This window comes from Dipodomys ordii, unplaced genomic scaffold (assembly GCF_000151885.1).
Source record: "Dipodomys ordii isolate 6190 unplaced genomic scaffold, Dord_2.0 Scaffold79, whole genome shotgun sequence".
NCBI classification, from domain to species: domain Eukaryota; kingdom Metazoa; phylum Chordata; class Mammalia; order Rodentia; family Heteromyidae; genus Dipodomys; species Dipodomys ordii.
The window spans coordinates 201,139-221,563 of record NW_012267295.1 but is presented as its reverse complement, the minus strand read 5'-3'; the positions used below and the strand labels follow the sequence as shown (position 1 = coordinate 221,563).

At 56.6% G+C, this 20,425-nt stretch overlaps 1 protein-coding gene across 1 annotated transcript in view; it reads right to left on the bottom strand.

Moving 5' to 3' along the window:
- Positions 1–4,652: 4,652 nt before the first annotated feature.
- The window catches only part of Arfgap3 (ADP-ribosylation factor GTPase activating protein 3), a 41,935-nt gene continuing 26,162 nt past the window's right edge, over positions 4,653–20,425 (bottom strand). The window contains exons 9-18 of the mRNA XM_013024771.1: positions 20,215–20,274; positions 19,757–19,803; positions 19,049–19,188; positions 15,213–15,341; positions 13,741–13,860; positions 10,999–11,109; positions 10,515–10,635; positions 10,208–10,301; positions 6,940–7,061; positions 4,653–5,560 (exon numbers count right to left, since the gene is read on the bottom strand). Coding sequence (XP_012880225.1) covers positions 5,543–5,560; positions 6,940–7,061; positions 10,208–10,301; positions 10,515–10,635; positions 10,999–11,109; positions 13,741–13,860; positions 15,213–15,341; positions 19,049–19,188; positions 19,757–19,803; positions 20,215–20,274 — 962 coding nt within the window. The 3' untranslated portion in view covers positions 4,653–5,542. The remainder of the gene's footprint in view (positions 5,561–6,939; positions 7,062–10,207; positions 10,302–10,514; positions 10,636–10,998; positions 11,110–13,740; positions 13,861–15,212; positions 15,342–19,048; positions 19,189–19,756; positions 19,804–20,214; positions 20,275–20,425) is intronic.

Genomic DNA, 20,425 nt, shown 5'->3' with positions numbered 1-20,425 from the left:
CCTCTGAAAACTGTGATCAAAGTGTGGGGCTCACGCCTGTCATCCTAGCTACTCAAGAAGCTGAGAGCTGAGGATTGGAGTTCAAAGCCAGCCAGGGCAGAAAAGTCCGAGAGACTCTTAACCAGCAAAAAGCCCAACGTGGAGCTGTGGCTCAAGTGGTAGAGCACCGGCCTTGAGAGAAAAAGCTGGGGAACAGTGCGTCCAGGCCTGAGTTTACGATTCTTGCCAGGCAAGTATTCTTCCATTCGAGCCATGCCTCCAGCCCTTGAACATTTTCATTATTCTTTGAGACAGGGTGTCTTCTCACTTCTCATCCCAGCTAACCTACAATGCTGGGATTACAGGCGTGCACCGCCCCTCCCTAGCAGCTTGACTTCTTTACTCTTCCGATTCTCTTTCATACCCGATTTTACAGTCATAGTGTCACTTTTTTTTTTTTTTCATAAGGAGGCTGGCCTCATCCGGGAGGCGCCCCCCCTGGAGGCCACAGTGCCCCCCCAGCAGGGCGCTGCGGCCTGGGGGTGAGGTGAGGGGGGTCTGTCCCCTGGGCCAGGCAGCGGGAAGCAGCGGGAAGCTTTGCTTTGGCTAGGTGGAGAGGCCCCATTGATTTCAGCCAAGATTAAATGTTTGCCCACAAGCAAAACATGGCAGTGACTCTGGAGGAAACTAGGAAGTGGGCGTGGCCGGCCCGCAGGCGAGAGCTGCCCTGGGCTGGGGGCGGCCCCCGAGGCCCCCCGGCGGCCCCCAGCGGCCCCCTGCGGCCCTCCCGCAGCAGCTTCAGCTCCTAGTGTCGGCTTGGGCGGTCCGGGGTCTCGCTGTCTGCTGCGGCTCCAAGCCAGCCCAGCTGTCCCAAGCAGGTGGTAGCATCCCTGCCCCCGAGGCTGAGGGGTCAGGCCAGTGTCAGGCGCGGTCACCGCCAGCCCCCTCATTGTCCGCGGGATGGGGAGGGGCTCAGGGCAGTGGGCGGGGCTCAGGCCACAGCCAGCCACCTGCTGCCTGGTCTCCTCCCCGACCAGGAGGGCCTGGCGCCTGCCCCCCTGACACGGCCAATCTGGTCCCCAGGGGCCCCAGTCCTGGTACCCACGCGCTTCTGGAGGGGCCTGCAGCTGGGGGGCGGGTGCTACCCTGGCTCTCCTCCCAGCTCAGTTTCTCCTGGGGAGCTGCTCCAGGCCGGAAGGGCAGGGTCATGAGACTCCTGCAGATCAGGGCTCCGGGCAGGGCCTTTGAAGCCACTGGCATCTGATTTCAGACATGGCTGCCCGGCTGTCACACACTCAAAGCATTCCCAGACTGTGGGCGGGACCAGGTTCCCTGAAGCATTCTAGAACAATGGCTTCTGATCTGGAGCCAGTACAGGCCAGCCCCACACCTGGGGAAGGAGGGAAGAGGGGCTTGGAGGTCCTGCGGCTTCTGACCTGTAAGATGTAAGCAAAATGCATCCTCTTTAGTGTGGGATTACAAAGTGAATGGCTGGAGCTAAGGCAGCCACTTGGGGACCATGAAGACGAAGGGCATGCCACCAAGTTGGAAGAGAAATGGATGGAGGGAAGGACCAGGTTTTGGTGACACTGTGGGGTCCACTCTCCCTTCTGTTAGCAACTGAGCACAAATCTTAGCTGATACAGAACCATGCCTGCCGGCCTCTCTTACGGTCGCAGCTCTGTTTTCTGGGGTGCACTGGGGCTTCCCTTCTCCCTCTGCGGCTCGTCATCTGACCGCTAACTCACAAATGGCCCCCTATGTTTTTCCCACCCCATCTGTACTTCTTCCCAGGCTGGCTTTGAACTGTGATCCTCAGATCTCAGCCTCTGGAATAGCTAAGATAACAGGAGTGAGGCACAGGCGCCGGCCTGGCCTCGGCCTCCTGCCTTTGAAGGGTTTACTGGCTCAGCTCCCGGGCTGCGTCTCCAGCCCCTCGCAGCCCCTCCTCGAGCTCCAGCTCCCGGCTCCGGCCAGCATCCTGGCCACACGGGCCTCCCTGCCCCGGCCTCCCGCGGCTGGTCCTCCCAGGTTGGCCTTGTTCTTGGCTTCTCTGCGTTCCCTCTGACAGCAGCGAAGCCTCCACCAAGTAACCAGGGCGCAGCGACCACCCCATCTCCCCGGCCTGATCCCAGGGCTGCAGATTCGTGCCTTGGGCTGAGGCGGCGGGGAGAACCAGGCAGGGCAGGACGGGCAGGGCCCGGCGGGGACAGGCAGGGACCGGCGGGAAGGGCCAGGACACACCGGGCTGTCCCACCCAGGCCCCGGGCCGGCACCCAGGGGCCCTGCCTGCCCTGCAGGGGGGATGGGCACCCGGCTGACCTGTGGCGGGAGATGTGGGGACAAGAGGAATAAGGGACTTGGAGGGCAGGGAGGGGACCCCAAAGACCAGAATTCAGCTGCAGCCTCCAGGGCCCAGGCAGGGCCCTGCTGGGCTGGAAGTCCTGTCCGCCCGAGTTCCCGCAGGTCCTGGCGGTTCCATGGGACTGCCACATGCCAGGGAGGACCTGTCTGTCTGTCTGTCTGCTGCACCATCTGTGCCACACCTGCTGTCAAAGCCACTGAATGCCTGGGTTTTTTGGGGGGAAGGAGGGGAAAGGCTTGGGGACAGGGCGATAGACCCACACGCAGGGGGCCGGGGACGGGGGACAGGAGCTCCTCTTCTGGGCACGGATCCCCGAGTGCAGCGCTCACAGGCCGGTGCGCTGGCCTGGGCCGGTGGTTCCGGGGTCGGGTGGAGGGGGAGGGTGGTTCGGGGTCCGGTGGAGGGGGCGGGAGGGTGGTTCGGGGTCGGGTGGAGGGGGAGGGTGGTTCGGGGTCGGGTGGAGGCGGGGTGGGCAGGATGAGCTGGCGCCCACCGGCCACCACCAGCAGAGCGGTGGGCTTATCATCTGTCCACTCCGGCCAGCGGCTTTGATGGTGGTCAGGGGTGGGTGGGGTTCATGAGCCACAGTGGGCGAGGTGCGGACGATGTGGACGACGGCCGAGAACCAGCACTGAGGGGTCTGTGACGCCCCCCCCCCGCCTCAGTGGCGTCTCCTGTCACTGTCCTGTGGCTGCAGTGTGGGGTGACCCTGCGGCCTCGGCCCTCCCCCTCCGTCCTCCTCCCTCCCTCTCCCCTCTCCTTTCTCGCTCTCCCCCCCTCCCAGCTGGTGGGTTGGACCCAGTGCTTCCCGCTGGCCAGACCAGCGCTACCCAGACTCATTCTGTCAGTTCATAAATCCCACGTGTGTTCCGCTGATCATTAATACCGTCCTAACCTATGAAACACAGACACGGGCCATCACGAAATGGAGGACAACAAAGCCCAAGGAGGAGCAGGCCAAGAAGAGAAATGAATTCTTCCTCAGCGTGAGCCCTTCCATGAGGTCTGTGGCTGTGCAGTGGCTGGGTGGCCACAGCCTGCCCCCCACGCCCCGCCCCACGGCCCCGCCCCACAGCCCCGCCCCCACGGCCCCGCCCCCCACAGCCCCCCACAGCCCACGCCCGCCCGCTCCGCACAGCCCGGTTCCCCCACGGCCTGGCCCAACCCAGCCCAGCCAGGCACGGTCCCACCTAGCCTGCAGCCAGTGAGGCCTGGCGGGTGAGGCCCATGCCACAAGCCCAGGGTGGAGGAGGTCATTCGGACAGGGACCCCTCTCTCCCCGTCGGTGGGGACAGCTCGTGGGAGGGGAGAGTGGTGGAACCCACATCCCCATGGGCCCCTTGGACAGAACCCCGCCCCACATGGTGTTTCCATGTAGCTGGGGGGGGGGGCAGAGCGTCCATCCTTGGGGGAAAGGTAGTGAGCTGAGCCTGAACCAGCACAGAGCAATGAACAAGAGGGAGAGGCAGCGACCCCAGGCCCCAGGGCCCGCGTAAAGCCAGAGACCGGCAGCTAAGGGAGGCCCTGTCCGGAATGAACCCTAACAGGTGGACCCAGGAATCCCAGCCTCCAGGATTGAGAGAAAACAAATGCGTTGGGTTCTGTTCATGACACGGGTCTCACCACGCCTCCCAGACTGGCCTCAGTGGTTCCTCTGGTCCTAGCCTCCGGGGTCTGGGAGTGAGTGCCTACCAAACACCACACCCAGCACACACACACACACACACACACACACACACGCAACACACATGCACACGCACACACATGCAACACACATGCACACGCAAGCACACATGCACACATACATGCACACATGCATGCACACACGCATGCACACACACGCGCACACACACACCACACACGCACACACATGCACACGTGGTCAGCGTGGCACATGCACGCACGCACGCACACACACCACACACACGCACGCGCACAGGCACACGCATGCACACACACGCACACACAGCACGCACACACACACACGCACAGGCACACACGCGCACACACACATGCACACACAGCACGCACACACACAGTGCACACACGCACACTTACACGCACATGCACACACACGCACACACACATACACATATGCACACACCACACCCAACACACATGCACACACACACATACACACACGCACACACATACACACACACACGCACACACATACACGCACACACCAGCAGCCCTCCCTCCCAGAGGGAGGACACCTGTGCTGTCCCCAGCAGGCCCCCCCCACCTGTCACTATGGCACCCCGGCGTCAGGCCTTGGGCCTTCAGAAAAGACCCACAGGCAACGCGATCTGCTGTGGCTGTTTATTGTACTGACAAGTCTACGAATTTCAGCTTGTAAGAAAAGATTCACAAAATACTCTTTTGAAATCAGATTTTTCGGTTCATCAAACTTCAAATGTATTTCACTGTGCCGAGCCATCTATCCTAATGCTGTCTAAAACACAGCCAGATGATGTTTTCTTTGCTGATTTGCACCTATCTGGAACTTTCTGAACAGCATGATCGAGCGGGAAAGTGTGACCCGCGCTGCAGGTAGCGTCTGCATTGGCAGGCCAGAGCCTTGGTCTGTTCACCCAGTAACCAATCGACTCCAGCCCCTCGCGAGCGCCCATCTAGCCAACAGCACTGGCTTGTTAAGAGCAACGCCCCGGGCAGCGGGAGCTGGCTTGGTAGATGTGCTTGGCTGCAAAGTGGTCTTGGGCCGGTGGAGTCCATTACAAAGGCTGGCAATGCGCAGCTGGTGGAAATGGCAGTGCAGCCCGCCGGCCGGGCAGCTTTATGTGTGCGCCTGGAACCCGGGACGGCGGTGGCCTGTGTGGGGTGCACTGCCCGGGGCTAGCCTGGTCTCAGGTGACTCGGGGCCAACGGTCCATGGGGAGCCCTCCCCCCGTGCAGGGGGAAGAGGGGAGCTGGGTCTGAAGATTCTAGGAAAATGAGCCAGAGGTGGGTGCGCACATGCCAGCGGAACAAGCATGGATGGACGGACAGACAGACAGGCGAGAGAACGGTTACATCCAAAATAGGGGTTTCTCCAAGGAAACAGTAAAAGTCAAAAGGGAGCATGTACCATGAGGAGAGGCAGCAGGCCTGGGCTCTGGAGTTGCTGCCAGGGCGCAGCGGCCGTGAGAAGCAAACGGGCGCGCGAGTTTCTCCAGGGTGGACAGTGCCGATCCAGGATCAGGAGCCATAGCGGTCCTGCACAGAGAAGCAGAGCTGGGTCATTGTGTGCATGCACACATGCGCGCTTGCACACACACACACACACACACACACACACACACACACGGTGCCCTGCCCCATCACCAGCGCTTCCCGGGGGTCCTTGGCTGAGGCAGGGCACAGGTCCTGCAGCCAAGGCCTGGCGTGGTCCTGGCGCAGGTGAGGGCTGGGAGGGGCTAGGGAGGATGTGGGGGAGCAGGTGGGGAGGGAGGTGGAGGAGTGTGTCTGGAACCTCTGTGTCTCCAAATCCCCACGGGGGACATGGGAAGGGGTGGCTGGTAAACGAGGGGGTGGGCGTCTATGGCTGGGTAGCGGGGGCGCTACGAATGGGACAGTGCTGCAGCCAGACCTCTTGAGGTAGGGGAGGGAGTGGCCCCAGCTTGGGGTGGGGGAGGCCTTCTCCCCGCTCCCCGCTTGCCCACCGTTGCCTGGGCCAGGGGCTGCGGGAGCCATCCGAGTCATGAGACGCATGCCCAGAGCCACACGCCACACATTCGTATATAGAATCCTTCTAAAATAATTTGAGGTTAAAACAAAGGTTCCAGAACCCGCCTTCCACATGATCTGACAGGGCCTCATTTGTTAAATACAAGTGGGTTCCATCTACTTCACTGAAAAGATACACTCTCTATGCCCAGCCGAGCAGTTGTTCTGTTATAGTCTTGTAGGTGGCGCTGGGGTTTGAACTCAGGGCCTTGGGCTTGCTAGGCTGGTGTCTGACTGCAGTCACAAAATGACAGAGTGACGTTCTCCACGCTCCCCACTGGCGAAGCCTCTGAGCTGAGCCTCTAACTTCCCTCAGGCTCCTAGACCGTGATCCTATTTCTGCCTTCTGCATTAACTGGAGAGGCAGCTATGTACCACCAGGCCCAGTTTATCTGTTGAGATGGGGTGTGGAAAAGTTTTTGTCTTGGTTGGCTTCCAACTATAATCCTCCTGATGTCTGCCTCTTGAGTAGTTAGGATTACAGGTGTGAGCCACCATGTCTGACTTGGAGAGATTTGTATTACGGAGACATGCTGATAGAGTCAGAGAGAAAAGTAGGATATAAAATTAGGCAGATAGAGATGATAGAAAATTGTAATATTTTAAAATAATTTTCTCTTTCAACTGGGGGAGGGTTAGTAATTATGATTATGATTCCAGTACCCAATCTCCTAGAGTTGAACCTTTGCCAGGTGTGGTGGTACACACCTGCAATCCCAGACCACAGCCTAGCACTCAGGGGCTAAAGCAGGAGGATCTCGAGTTCGAGGCCAGACTAGGCTACACAGTGAGACACGTGTGTGTCACCAGGGTCACTGTGCAGCAAACACAGGGTGCCAGGCAGCAGCGAGCACCGTGCGGTCACTGACCTGAATGGACGTCATGACTCCATTAGCGAACACAGATAGCTTTCCGGCGACAGACCGCACGCCCTGCTTGAACTGCGCCATGTCGGGGGCACTGGGCAGCACACTCGAGAGGTTGTAGTTTCCTGTGTACAGAACAGACCACTGCTTGTTCCTTCCAGGGCCACAGGCCTGGGGGCCGGCACCGAGGATGTCGGCAGCCCCACCCAGAGAGAAAGCAGCAGGGCGGCAGCGGGGCTGGGAGGAACCCACACAGGGTTCGCTGGCTCCCAGGGCTCCCGTGGGAAGCAGACACCCACCCCACTGCCTAGTACTGGCCATGGCTCCTGTGCTAGTCAGGCAAGTCTCAGGAGCAGAGAGCGGCTTGTTCATTCATTCACTCACTCACTCACTCCCTGGTCAACCACTGAGAGCTTCCCTCCTAGGCCTGGTCAGGTCCTGTGCCAGGAGCTCAGGGAAGAGGAGGAACAGGCTTCTGAGTGTTGGAGGGGTGACATCGCTGACAGCCCCCCCCCCCGCGATGGGAGGCAGGAACGTGCAGGGGGCTGAGCAGGCGCAGTGAGGGCGTCCTGGATAGGAGGTCCTGAAGGTGTGTGAGTGGCAGGGCTCAGCCGTGGTTTAAAGGACTTGAAAGACGCTGGGTGCCCATGGCTCACCTCTGTCATCCTAGCTACTCAGGAGCTGAGGGCTGAGAACGTAGTTCAAAGCCAGCCTGGGCAGGAAAGTGCATGAGACTCTTATCTCCAATGAACACCAAATGCCAGAAGTGAACCGAGTACCAGTGGCTCACACCTGTAATGCTAGCTACTTAGGAGGCTGAGATCTGAGATTATGGCTTGGAGCCAGCTCAGGTAGGAAAGGTCATGAGACCTAATCTCTAATGCACCACCAGAAAACAAGAAGTGGAGCTGTGACTCAAAGTGCTAGAGTGCTAGTCTTGAGCATAAAAGCTCAGGGATAGTGCCCAGGCCCTGAGTTCAAGCCCCACAGCCAACAAAAATGAAGAAAATAAATAGCCAGAGATGGAGCTGGAGCTCAAATGGTAGCATGTCAGCCTCATGTAGAAAAGCCCAAGGACAGCATCCAGGCCCCGAGTTGAACCCCCTGGGCAGGGACAAAACCAAAAAAACAAAAGCCCTTGAAAGATGCTCTGGGAGGAGGGAAGAGGGAGGAGGGAAGAGGGAGGAGGGAGGAGGGAGGAGGGAGAGGGGCAGCCACCCTGGAGGAGGGAGGCTGTGCAGAGTCCCCAGGCCTGGCCTGGCTGGGGGGGCGGGGGGGTGCACCCAGGACAGAGCACAGGGATCTGTGGGGGAGGGGTGCAGCACAACTTCTCAGCACTTCAGAAATGGATCGCTAATGGAAATTCAGGGGCCAACTTCCTTGAAATGGAGAGGAACCAAGAGAAAAGCACTTGCACTATGATGAGAGCATTAAACTTAATGGCGAGACCCCAGCGGCTCCTCTGAGCCAGAGAGCAGCCAGGCACTGCGGCGGCGGTGCCGACCTCTGTGACCCGGCCCTGCGCTGTTGGAGACCCACATGCAGGTGACAATGCCCACGCCACGGCCCACGCCCCCCCCCCCACGGAGTGCCATGTTCCAGAGACCACAGGCCCCCAAGGCGCCCACACTCTGGGCCCACATCCCACTTGGGAGCCCCAAGGCGCCAGGCCAGTGACCGTGTGGAGCCTGCGGACCAGGGGTCCCCACGGTGGTCCTGGCACCCCAGAGCAGAGGGCCCGACCTAGACGCCCAGGATCCACTTTCCTGGAGGAAACGGAGGCTGGTGGGCCAGGGCTTCGTGGTTCCAGCAGTTCTCACGGGGCTGGCTCTGCTCTGTCACTGAGACCCAAGTGTTCCGGTCCCCTCCCAGACCATGCAGCCCATGTCCCCGGGCCCACTCCACAGAGTGACCTCAGGTGGCCTTATTTCTCCTTCACTTGCTCAAGCGCCCATGGCAGGAACCGGGGGCGTGGCGAAGGGGGACCGAGTTCCAGGACGGGTCTGAATGGAAAGTAAATATTTACTGAGCGCAGGCAGGCCGCTGTGCTCGCATTTGGGGCACTAACTGCAGACGTGTGTGAGAGGAGGAGCAGCAAGATGGAGCAGGAGGTCCCGTCCCCACCACCAGCGTCTTGGGGGCGATTGTGCCCACGTGCAAAAACTCTAGAGACCAGGCTTTGTCTGGGGCCCACGCGGGGTCCTTCCTCTGTGGCGGGACACCTCTGCCAGGAAGAGAGGAGAATGAGGCGCTCCCAGGGCCTCCTTTGGGGTTTTTAATGTTCTGGAGGAGCTGCCTGGCCACGCGGGCTCTGGCGAGGTGGCTGAGCGTGGGCATGGGGGTGGTGGGTGGCAGCCCGGCGCTCTGTGCCAGGGGTGAGTCCCAGAGGAAGCTGTTACGACAGAGGCCGGGAGCTGAGAGAGGATGTAAGCCAGGCTCATGCCCGCCCCCACCTGACCAACTGACCCAGAGCAACAGCCCCCACCCCCCGCCCCTGCGCCAGGGAGACACCTGTCCCCCTCCCTCACCACTGCCCACCTGCCGGCCACTCCCACAGCTACCACAGCCAGCAGGGCCCAGGTGTGCCAGGGCCACGCTGGTGCCTGCCACACCCAGCACACTCAGGGAAGCCCGACACTTGGCCACCACATGACCTTCTGTGTTGGGGACATTGTCATTGAAAGGCCACGTGGCCACCCACAGTGTCAGTTCATGCAGAAAAAAACACACGGCCTTCCTTCCACAAAGCCAGCTCCTCCAGAGCAGAAAACAAGGGTGCAGATGGCACCGTGCATGGGTGCCAGGCTTCCCCTCTGAAAGGATGACCTCAGGATGTGCACAGGTCAGTCCCAGGCGGCCTGCCTAGCCAGTCCCAGCCCCCAGTGACCAGCACCACGTCCACCTGCGTGTCCTTCCCGCGACCGCCTGCTCCTCAGGCCGCTTCCCCTGCAGGTCACGCGAGGCCTCCGAGGCCCCGGCTGCGTGCCCAGTGCTGAGCAGTGCACCTGACCCTGAGTCTCATCCAATCCTCACCGCATGTGCCAACCCCCTACTTGACAGGCCCCTGGCAGCAAGGCCACAGCGTGCTGAACAACGCTCACCCTGATACCACCTGCGGACGACGGGGCAGGCAACAAGGGCGCTTCCCCACCCCACCCCGCCCCACAAATGACCACGGCTCTTTCTGGCTCACATGGGAGACAAGCAGGTGGGATGAGGATTGCTTGAGCAGCTCAGGCCAGCAGACGTGGAAGCCTCGGTGTCAGCTCACCTGTCGCCTGCTTCCTCTGCTCGTCCTCGAACAGATCGGCTGAGCTGATGGAGGAGCTGGCCGACAGCCTCTCCAGCCGGGCCCTGGTCTCGTACTAGGAAGACAGGGGAGGGGAGCATTAGGACGCAGCCCCGGAGCAGAGGCTCCATCTCTCCCGGCGGCCTGCCAGATGGGCTCCCCAGCCACAGCTGACAGACCAATGCAGGTCGCCACTGTCCGCCTGGCGGTGGTGCAGGGTGGGCAGGGTAGGGAGCTTGGGCTCCTTCCTGCTTCTGGGACTCCCCCCCGGGAACGCTCCGGCCCTTACATCAGTCTGGGCTTGTCTTCCGAAGTACATGTCTGAGGAGATGGCCTTGGCATTGCCGAACTTCTTCCGGGCCTCATCTGTGTGGTGGGCGGGCTCGGGCTCGGGCTTCCGGCGGGCAGGTCTGCAGCGGGCACATCCACAGCCGGCTCAGCTCGTGGCCAGCAAAGGCCCTTCTCATTCCTACTTTATTATTTTTGGGCAGCGCTGGGGATTGAACTCAGGGCCTAACCCCTGGTAGGCAGGGGTGTGCAAGCAGCACCTTCAAATGGGGCGAAGTTCTGGTGCAGGGCACCCCAACCTGTGGACCCCCAGGAAAGAGGACTCTGGGTTCCCTGAGGGGTGCACCATCAGTGTGGCTCCTGCGAGTCCAAGGTATGCTCTTGAAGCAGAGCATGTGGCCGAGCCCCACGAAGCCAGCCTGTGCCACGGCCAGGCGCTGCTCAGACCCGGCTGCTTCCCCGCACCAGCCCGCAGCCAGACATACCTGTCTGCAGAGCCTGCGCTTTTCACGGCCACCTCGGGCTCTCGGTTGCTCTCTCTCTTCCAGTAGGAGTCCGTCCTGTCATCCCAGCTAGAAAAGGGCTCATCGAAGTACCTATGGGGACAGGAGGGGCGGCGGCTCAGGAGGGCCTCACAGGGGCCTGTTTCCAGGTCTGGGGACCACACATCACTCCCTCCGGAAGTGACTAGATGTGGCCAACGCACAGACGCAGACCGGGTCCACGTCACTTCTAAGGTACTCACTGTTTTCCTGTCTTTTTTTGTACCAGTCCTGGGGCTTGAACTCAGGGCCTAGGTGCTGTCCCCGAGCTTCTTTTGATCAAGGCTAGCTCTTTACCACTTGAGCCACAGTATCACTTCCAGCTTTTTCTGTGTATGTAGTACTGAGGAATCACATCTAGGGCTTCATGCATGCTACACAAGCACTCTACCACTGAGCCACATTCCCAGCCCAGATCTCAGCCTCCTGAGTAGCTAGAATTACAGGCGTGAGCCACGGGTGCCCGGTTGGCAAAGACCTTTCTAATGGCTGCTCAACCCGACCTGCCCTCTCTTTGAGGCCCCAGGAGAAGTTGTGCTCCACATGCTGCAGCTGGAAAGTCAGGGAGCCACAAGGGGAACCCGGAGACTCTAAACAATCACCCTTGAGGAGCTGACTTTCTCTGCTGTGTGCAGGTGATGTGTGTCACGTGGCTGGCTGACCTGCACACAGCACGGCTGTCCCCCAGGTCACACGCCATGGCTCTCCAAGTTGCTGGGAGTCATAATCACTTTCTCCTTGAGTGCAGCCTGCACCAAGGACGGGCTCTGTGCTCCTCAGCCCCTCCTGGAGGCTGCTGGCCAGCACCTGCCACCGGAGGCCCTGCCTCTGGGTTCCTCTCAACTCTGAGATCTGGTACTTAGAACTCTGTGGATTTGGGCTGGGAAGGTGCCTCAGTGGTAGAGTGCTTGCCTTGTATGCATGAAGCCCTGGGTTCGATTCCTCAGCACCACATAAGCAGAAAAAAACAGAAGTAGTGCTATGGCTCAAGTGATAGAGTGCTGGCCTTGAGCTGAAGAGCTGAGGGACAGCGCCCAGGCCCAGAGTTCAGGCCCCATGACCAACAACAACAAAAGAACTCTGTGGATTTAACATCACTTTAGCATCACAGAATTCAGCGTTCTCACGGGATGGATAGGAGCAGCACTGGCTAGCTAACTGCTGGGCTCTCCAGTGTTCCGGGGAGACAGGAAGCCATCTGCCTGGGGTCTTCCCTGTCTGCCGCACCCACCAGGGCTCATCCACAGGGCAGGACGCACCTACAGCAGGGCAACCAGCGGGGACACACAGCCGCCCAGCCAGGCCTGCGCTGCCCCTCCTTACCTCCCAAGGATGTGAGTGGGCCCAGGGCCCATCTCTCCTCAGGTCTCCCCTCGCTTCCCACTGCCAACTGTCACTGCCATCCTATGTTTTGGTTTCTAGATCCCAGACTCCAATGCCTTTTCTCCCATGAGCCCCCTGCTGCATGCTCACTCCACCCTGAAAACCTCTCCTGCGCCTCCAAGCGTGTGCAGAGCCCTAGCCTGCCAGGACGCGTGGCTGCTGGGGGCACGGGAGGCCTGCACGGCCGCGAGCCGGGAAGTCAGCCTGTCACGCTATTGTTTACACCCTGGAACAATGGAGCTCAGCAGAAAACCAGACCAGTGGATGGACAAAATAGCACTCTCCATAATTCATAATCTGCAAGTTCTAATGGCTGATGAATAATTTGGAAGCAATAAGAGCGCTCTGTGGCACTAACTGGCTGGCTTTCAGAGTCTGTTGAGGTCCTTTCAAAGGACCTGCCCATGCTCTGCTCTGTTGACAGCGGTCGCCAATCAAGGACATTGAGAGGTGTTTGGTCTCAAGTCACTAGCACAGGACAACCTGGTCCACATCAACAAAGCACTTGTTCCCAGGTGGCCAAGTAAACAGCTGTCTCCACAGCAACAAGGCCTTAGAATTCTTGCTGGACCTACAGGGCCATGTAAGGCCCAGAAGGAGCCCCAGGAGGGAGTAACCAGCAAGGTTCACTCACAGAGAGGTGGTCAGCCTGAAGCCCCTCAGTGACAAAGACAAAAGCAAGCCTGCGACCCTTGGGGAGGGACTATTCTCTCCCTCCACTGCCGGCTGCAGGCATTGGGTGGAGCCAGCAGCAGTGGAGCGGAGCCTTTTCCTGTGACCCAGGGCTGGCTGGCTGGCTGGCTGGCTCCCTCCCTCCCTCCCTCCTTTCCTCCCTTGGGGCTTCCTTCTGAAATGACTCAACATGCGGTTTCCAAATCCAATTACAACTGAATTTTATCTGGTATACAGTGTACTGAAATCTTTTTAAAGCACATGATTGGAAATAAGCCCTATTAACGGAAATGTGCCTTACACAGGGTATCAAAGGCAGGTAAGAATGACAGTGTGCAAGTTGCGAAGGCACACTCAATTGCTAAGTTTTTTTTTTTTTTTTTGGTAGAATACCAGGACTTAAAATAAATGGAGATAAATTTAGGGCAAACGTCAATGACAATATTCTTTGTATAGTTCCTTACATATAAGCTTTGACAGGAAAAGAAATAACTTCCGAACTAGGTTTTAGCTGACACATGTTTGTGCGTCCTGTTCTTGCAATGTATCATTAGAAGGCTGCGTGGCCTCCGGGCAGCTCTGGGCTCTGAGCTGCAGGCGCCGGCGCCTGGCGGGCAGTGTTCATAATACCTGGAGCTCGAGGTAAAGTATGACTCGTCGTCTTCGTGGTACTTCTTCCTTGGTTTTGCCAGGGTGGGAGACTCCTGCTCTATGATCTGCATATCTGATGTCACGGAGTGTGAAACACCACTTGAGAAAATACAACAGGAAAAGTTATATGTACATATAGTTCAGATACTTTTTTTTTGGTAGTACAGGGGTTGATATCATACTTGCTAGGCAGGTGCTCTACCACTTGAGCGAATTTCCTCTCCCTTTTTACTTTTTTTTTTGGTCAGTCGTGGGGCCTGAACTCTGTGCCTGGGTACTGTCCCTCAGCTCTTCAGCTCAAGGCTAGCACTCTACCACTTGAGCCACAGCGCCACTTCCAGCTTTTTCTGCTTATGTGGTGCTGGGGAATCGAACCCAGGGTCTCATGCATGCAAGGCAAGCGCTCTACCATTGAGCCACCTTCCCAGCCCCTCCCCTTTTACTTTTAATTATATTTTTTGTGTCTAAATCCAGGCCAATGTGGACTGTGATCCTCCCATTTACTCTTCATGCATACCTGAGATGACAGATATGCACTACCTTGTCCAATTACTAGTTGAGATGGGGTCTTGCTTTTTGTTCCAGCTGGCCTTGCCTGTAATCCTCCCAATCTCCACCTCCTCAGTAGCTAGGATTACAAGCATGAGCCACCACACTCAGCTACGTTTACTGTTGTTGTTGGCCACAGCACCACTTTCAGTTTTCTGGTGGTTAATTGGAAATAAGAGTCTCAAGGACTTTCTTGCCCTGATGGGCTTTGAACTGTGATTCTCAGATCTCAGCCTTCTGAGTAGCTAGGATTATGGGTGTGAGCTGCTAGTGCCTAATTTTTAGCTAATATTTTTTATCTTTATAAATGATACAAATGAATATTTTAAGCTATATTCTGAACAAAGATAAATTTATCAGTAGGGTTAAAAATATGAGCAACAGGGCTGGGAAGATGGTTCAGTGGTAGAGCGCTTGCCTTGCATGCCTGAGGCCCTGGGTTCGATTCCCCAGCACCACATAAGCAAAAAGGAAAAAAGCCGGAAGTGGCGCTGTGGTAGAGCGCTAGCCTTGAGCTGAAGAGCTGAGGGACAGTGCCCAGGCCCACGACTGGGCCCCCCCCCAAAAAAAAAAGAGCAGCAATGAAAGTGTGTGTGTGTGAAAGCTCTGAGGAGATGCGATCTCTGGGGGGAGGGGTGGCTCCATGGACTCAGCACACACTGGATGCTCCTGGCACTGCCGGGAGCAGGTTTAATGGAGCTCTGCCCTGTTCCCTGTCTCAGAACCTCGTTAGTGGTTTGTCATGCTCCATGGAGCACCAGAGAAGCGGGAGCAGCTGGGAAGGGACTGGAACCCAGGCTACCCGCCAAAGCTGAGCAAGCTCAGCCCAGTGTGATGCAGTCACGCTCAGCACTCAGCGGCCTGCGACACACTCTGCTGGAGGGGAAGGCGGTCTCACATACCCCCTGCAGGCCCCAAAGCCCATGCCAAGCCGCTCTGCCTCCGCCTGGCTTCGACCACTCACGCCGGGCTTCGAGTCTTTCTTCATGTGAAGCTCAAGATCCTTGTAGGCTAATCGCAAGGACGACACACTGCCAGGAAGAACAAATGCTCCTTCAGCGAGTGCAAAGCCAAACCACGGGTCTTTCCACAATTGCCCGTTAAGAAGGCAAGTTGGCTGTGTGTTTATGTGTGTGTTGGTCCTAGGGCCTGAACTCAGGGCCTGGGCATTGTCCCTGAGCTTTTTCACTCAAGCCTGTGCTCTACCACTTGAGCCACACCATCACTTCTAGCTTTTATGTGGTTAATTAAAGATAAGAGTCTCATGGATTTTTCCTGCTGGGGCTGGCTTTGAACCATAATCCTCAGATCTCAGCCTCCTGAGTAGCTAGATTACAGGTGTGAGCCACTGACATCCCCCATTTTTTTGTTGTTGTTGTTGGTTGTGGGGTCTGAACTCTGGGCCTGGGCGCTGTCGCTCAGCTCTTCAGCTCAAGGCTAGCGCTCCACCATTTGAGCTTCCAGTTTTTTTTCTGTGTATGTGGTGCTGAGGAATTGAACCCAGGGCCTCATGCAAGCGAGGTAAGCACTCTACCACTGAGCCACCTTCCCAGCTCCATCCCTCCATTTTTTTAAAGGTATCTTTTTGAGCAGATGCTCCAGGAAACAGAAATGACTCTTGAGCCTCTTTGTGGAGGCTGCTCTTCAAACTGAGCTCTGAGGAGCTTTCACTGTCTGCCTCAATGCCTCCCCTTCAGCACAGTGCTGCCCCCGATGGCAGAGGCGGCTCGGCCATGCCGCTGTGCTGTGATAGAGGATGAATACACTTACTCAGCAGACACCAGCACCACCAGCCCTGTACTGACCTGCTCACCAAACACCTGCACAGACAGTGCACTGACGGCATCAAAAGATACAGAGATGGGGCTGGGCGCAGCTCAGCGGGACTGGCTGTGCAGTACGTGCAAGCCCTGAGTTCGATCCCCAGGACCACCAAGAAATAAAAATAACCTTGACAAAAGATAGTTGCTCATACTTTTCTAAATATGCAACACATACTTAATTTTTTTCCACAAAGAAAACTGCCTCTATTGACATTAACAGTAGTATTACATCCTATCAGGAAGCAGCAAAAGAATTTTGGTGTCTTGACAAGTGATAAACCTACCTTGTATTTGTAAGTTATCATCCATTTCACAAAAATCATGAAAAATGTCATGAGTTCCTCATGAGACATGGGAAACTGCAGCAGTAATGCAAACGTGTGCTGTCCTGGGAGTGACAAGGGGCTTCTCCTGAGGAAACCTGTGGGTCTTGCTTTCCTGCTAACTGACAGAGCAGGATTCCTTTGGTCTGCTTTAACCTGGCAGATTTTTTTTTCTTTTATATGATTATTATCACAGAACAGATTGGGGCTATCTTCTTCCTTAGCGTATAATTATTGGCAGGCAATAGGATTGTGGCATTCTCTAAGAGCACAAACAGAATGAACACACTCTACCGGTAAGATGCGACATGAGGCCAGCCTGGCACTCCTAGAAGCCCCTGCTCACACACCAGAGATCCTCCCCATCCCCCCAAGAAACTGCCAGAAGGCTTGTGTCAGGGAACTGCTCTGAAGGTTTAGTTTCCTACTCTGTCGTTGCTGCTCTGGTTTCTGGACTGTTCTTTTTTTTTTTTGGCCCAGTCGTGGGGTCTGAACTCTGGGCCTGGGCACTGTCCCTCAGCTCTTCAGCTCAAGGCTAGCACTCTACCACTTGAGCCACACTGCCACTTTCGGCTTTTTTTTTTCTGCTTATGTGGTGCTGAGGAATCGAACCCAGGGCCTCGAGCATGCAAGGCAAGCACTCTACCACTGAGCCACCTTCCCAGCCCCCTGGACTGTTCTTTCACAGCTACGAAAACCTTAACTTGCAGAGCAAGCTGTCCCTGTGAAGGGCAAGGCAGCACGCTGCTCCTGGTTAGCCTAACATAGGTCTGGGGCAGAGAGGTGAGCTGAGCATGGGACGCAGGCCCAGGCCTCAGCGTCCTGAACAGGGCCCAAGGAAGTTGCCAGATTAGCTCCAAAGTCAGATCCCAACATCCCTCAGCAGCATCTCTGCTTTTGTGGTGTATTAGACAGCGCTGAAGAAGGGAGGCGGTGTGGCTTCCAGCCTGAGGACGCTGCCAATCCAGGCCTTTCTGCTTCTCTAGCCTCCTCCCCACTGCGGGAAGAGAACCTCCCTGGCTGGCCCATCCCCCGTTCCTCCAGCTGTGGGGAGGCAGTAGCCGTCCTGGCCTGCCCTGCGACCCTCAAGCTCTTCTCAGGCTTCTGATTTTACACTCCAGCTGAAGTGTGTCAGAGGGAACCTGCCCCTTTGTCTGGGCAGGAAACTTCTGGGTAAGAGATCAAGTCCATGGCATCTCCATGTGCATGGCTCAGTGCTGCCCCCGGTGTCCTGAAGGAGAAATAACCACCTATTTCCCACATCAGTGCTGGCTTGTCCTGTTAAGTGCACCAGCAAGCTGGCAGGGCAAATAGATGGAACAACTGTTGCCTACTGAGACCCTACTGCCTGCTGCTGGAGGCACAGTAATAACCATTAACCAACTACACCTTAAAACCAACCTCGGAAGGTAGCTGCAAATAAAGCAGCTAAAATATGCATGAAAATAAGAAAAAAAACACCAAAAAATAGCCACTGGTGGCAGTGGTGTTCCTCTTGTTCCTCCCCCTCCTCCCCTTCCTCCTCCTCTGTTGGCATGGACTGGCCTGTTCTGGACACTCCCTACAAATGAGAGAGTGTGCCAGTCCTGAGGCTTGAATTCATGATCTGGGCACTGTCCCTCAGCTTCTTTTACTCAAGGCTGACGGCTCTACTTCTACTCTCTGGTGGGTAACTGGATGTAGGTGTCTCATGGCTTTTCCTGTCCTAACTGGTTTGGGAATGCAATCCTAAGATCCTAGCCTCCTGGGTAGTGGGCTGCAGGTGTGAGCGCCAGTGCCTGGCTCGCTTCTCCAGGGCACTCGCTGTGGCATGGCGCCGCTTATCATTATTCTCGTATTGGGGTGGAAATGGGCCTAGTGAGGGTTAAGTACTTGTCCTGTCAAAGCTACAACCCAGTTTTAGGTCTGACTGTCTGAAGGACAGCCAGGGTTTTCTTTTCTCCCTTCCTTCCTTCCTTCCTTCCTTCCTTTCTATCTTCCTTCTTTTCTATCTTCCTTCCTTTCTATCTTCCTTCCTTCTTTCCTTCCTTTCTATCTTCCTTCCTTTCTATCTTCCTTCCTTCTTTCCTTCCTATCTTCCTTCCTTCCAGTCCTAGGGCTTGAACTCAGGACCTGGGCACTGTCTCTGAGCCTCTTTGTGCTTAAGGATGGCACCACCTCCGGCTTTTTCTGGGTAGTTTACTGGAGATGAGTCTCACGGACTTTCTTCCCAGGTGACTTCTAACCACAATCCTCAGATCTCAGCTTCCTGAGTAGCTAGGATTACCGATGTGAGCCACCAGTGCCTGGCTCTCCTGGTCTTTTTGTCTCTGGCTACCGTCGCTGGACTGAAGCTGTTGTGTGGTTTGGATCTGCATCTTCCCAGGCCACCCGTGCCCAGCACCTTCCATCCTCTCTGGCCCTCACTGCTCCCAGCAGGCCCTGCAGCTACTTCCTTGGCCACGGGTGCCACCCTCCTGACCTCCAGGCCAGTGATGGAGACTTTCACGCATGGACACTCTGGTTCACTCTCCACGTGTTCCCTTGGAAGCATCCAGAAAGCCAGTCTAGGACTGCTGAATGACAGTTGTGCTGTGAGGGGGCTGCACTTACACAGACTCCTCCTTTGGCGCTGCCCTGGCCTGGTCTTCCGGCTCCTTCATCTTATCCACAGCCTGGGCTTGCTTCTCGATCTCAGTAAAGCTGCTGTTCGCCAGTTTTTGGGCTCCTAGGCTTCCCTTTTTGGCCCCAAGCTGGAACACATAGAAGAGTGTTTAATGCCCTTGAAAACCCTGGAAACTGCAGGGAACAAATGCTGGTCCCTGCACCACCCAGCCTGGGATGCTAACATTTGTCCCCCGCTTCACCCGAGGCTGTGAGGAGGCTGGCATGGCCAGGCCCTTGCAGCTCAGGCTATCAAGCAGGGAGGCCAGACCACACAGCAGGAAGTCTGGCCTGGCCCCCAGTTCCACAGAACAGCGTGGCAGCGCATCCCTGCAGACAGGATGGTTCTCCACCCAGCACCCCTCCCGTCCTGTCAGCCTGGAGCTGCGTTCACACACAGCAGGGCAACTCCCAGGTCTCCATTTTTGTTTTTTTCTTTAAGTATTTTGTCAGAGACGCAGGAATGTCAACTAGACATTCTAGAAAATATCTGTGTGACAGCCACTTCACTGAGTAAAATACAGCTGTCCAAGCCACACTTACCATACTATATCTTAACTTATATAATTAAAAATCAAAGATGGCCCTCTCAAGGACCAGTGGCTGTCTAGTTCTGAGCCGACCCAGCGCTTATTCTACAGGTAGCATGGCACTCACTCCTCGTTTGGCTGGATTGGGTTTCTTCTTGATGATCGATGACACTTCTGCCAAAAGGAGAACCTGAAGTCAGAGCAGCAGAAGGCAAGCACCACGGTTCTTTTGCGGTGACTGCAAACGCTAGCTAGATGCGCCGCAGTGGCTGCTTTGCAACGCATAAAGTGTAACATGTGCAGATTTCAAAGTACAATTCCCTGATAATGACGTCGTAAGACCAGAGAGAGAAGCAAATGGCAAGTTTGTGGCTGCGTAGTGAGGCAGGACACTGAGTTGCTTATCTCAGGTGTCCGGATGAAGCAAGAGCAGCCAGCAGCAGCAGCCAGCGGCTAAGGCACCCTAGGACGGGCACACATACATCCGAAAGCTGAGACAACAAGACAAACGCAAAATCAGAAATCTTTTTTTTTTCCTTACTGACTCTTACCCTACAGGTCAGATAATGGCGCTCAGCCTATTACCTAGAGCAGCCTTCCCTGGGGCGTTGAGGCCTTCCACACTTGGTCCTTGCTCTGGAATACCTGGAAATTCAACACACTGACATTAATGCAGAGCGCATTCGCCCCGAACCTGCTCTGGAGTGTGTGAGCCTCAGCAGACCGTTCAGCCTCCGTCTCAGCCATCCAGTTTTAACTGCCAGCACCTTTCTTTCTAGCTCCATATTCTACTCAT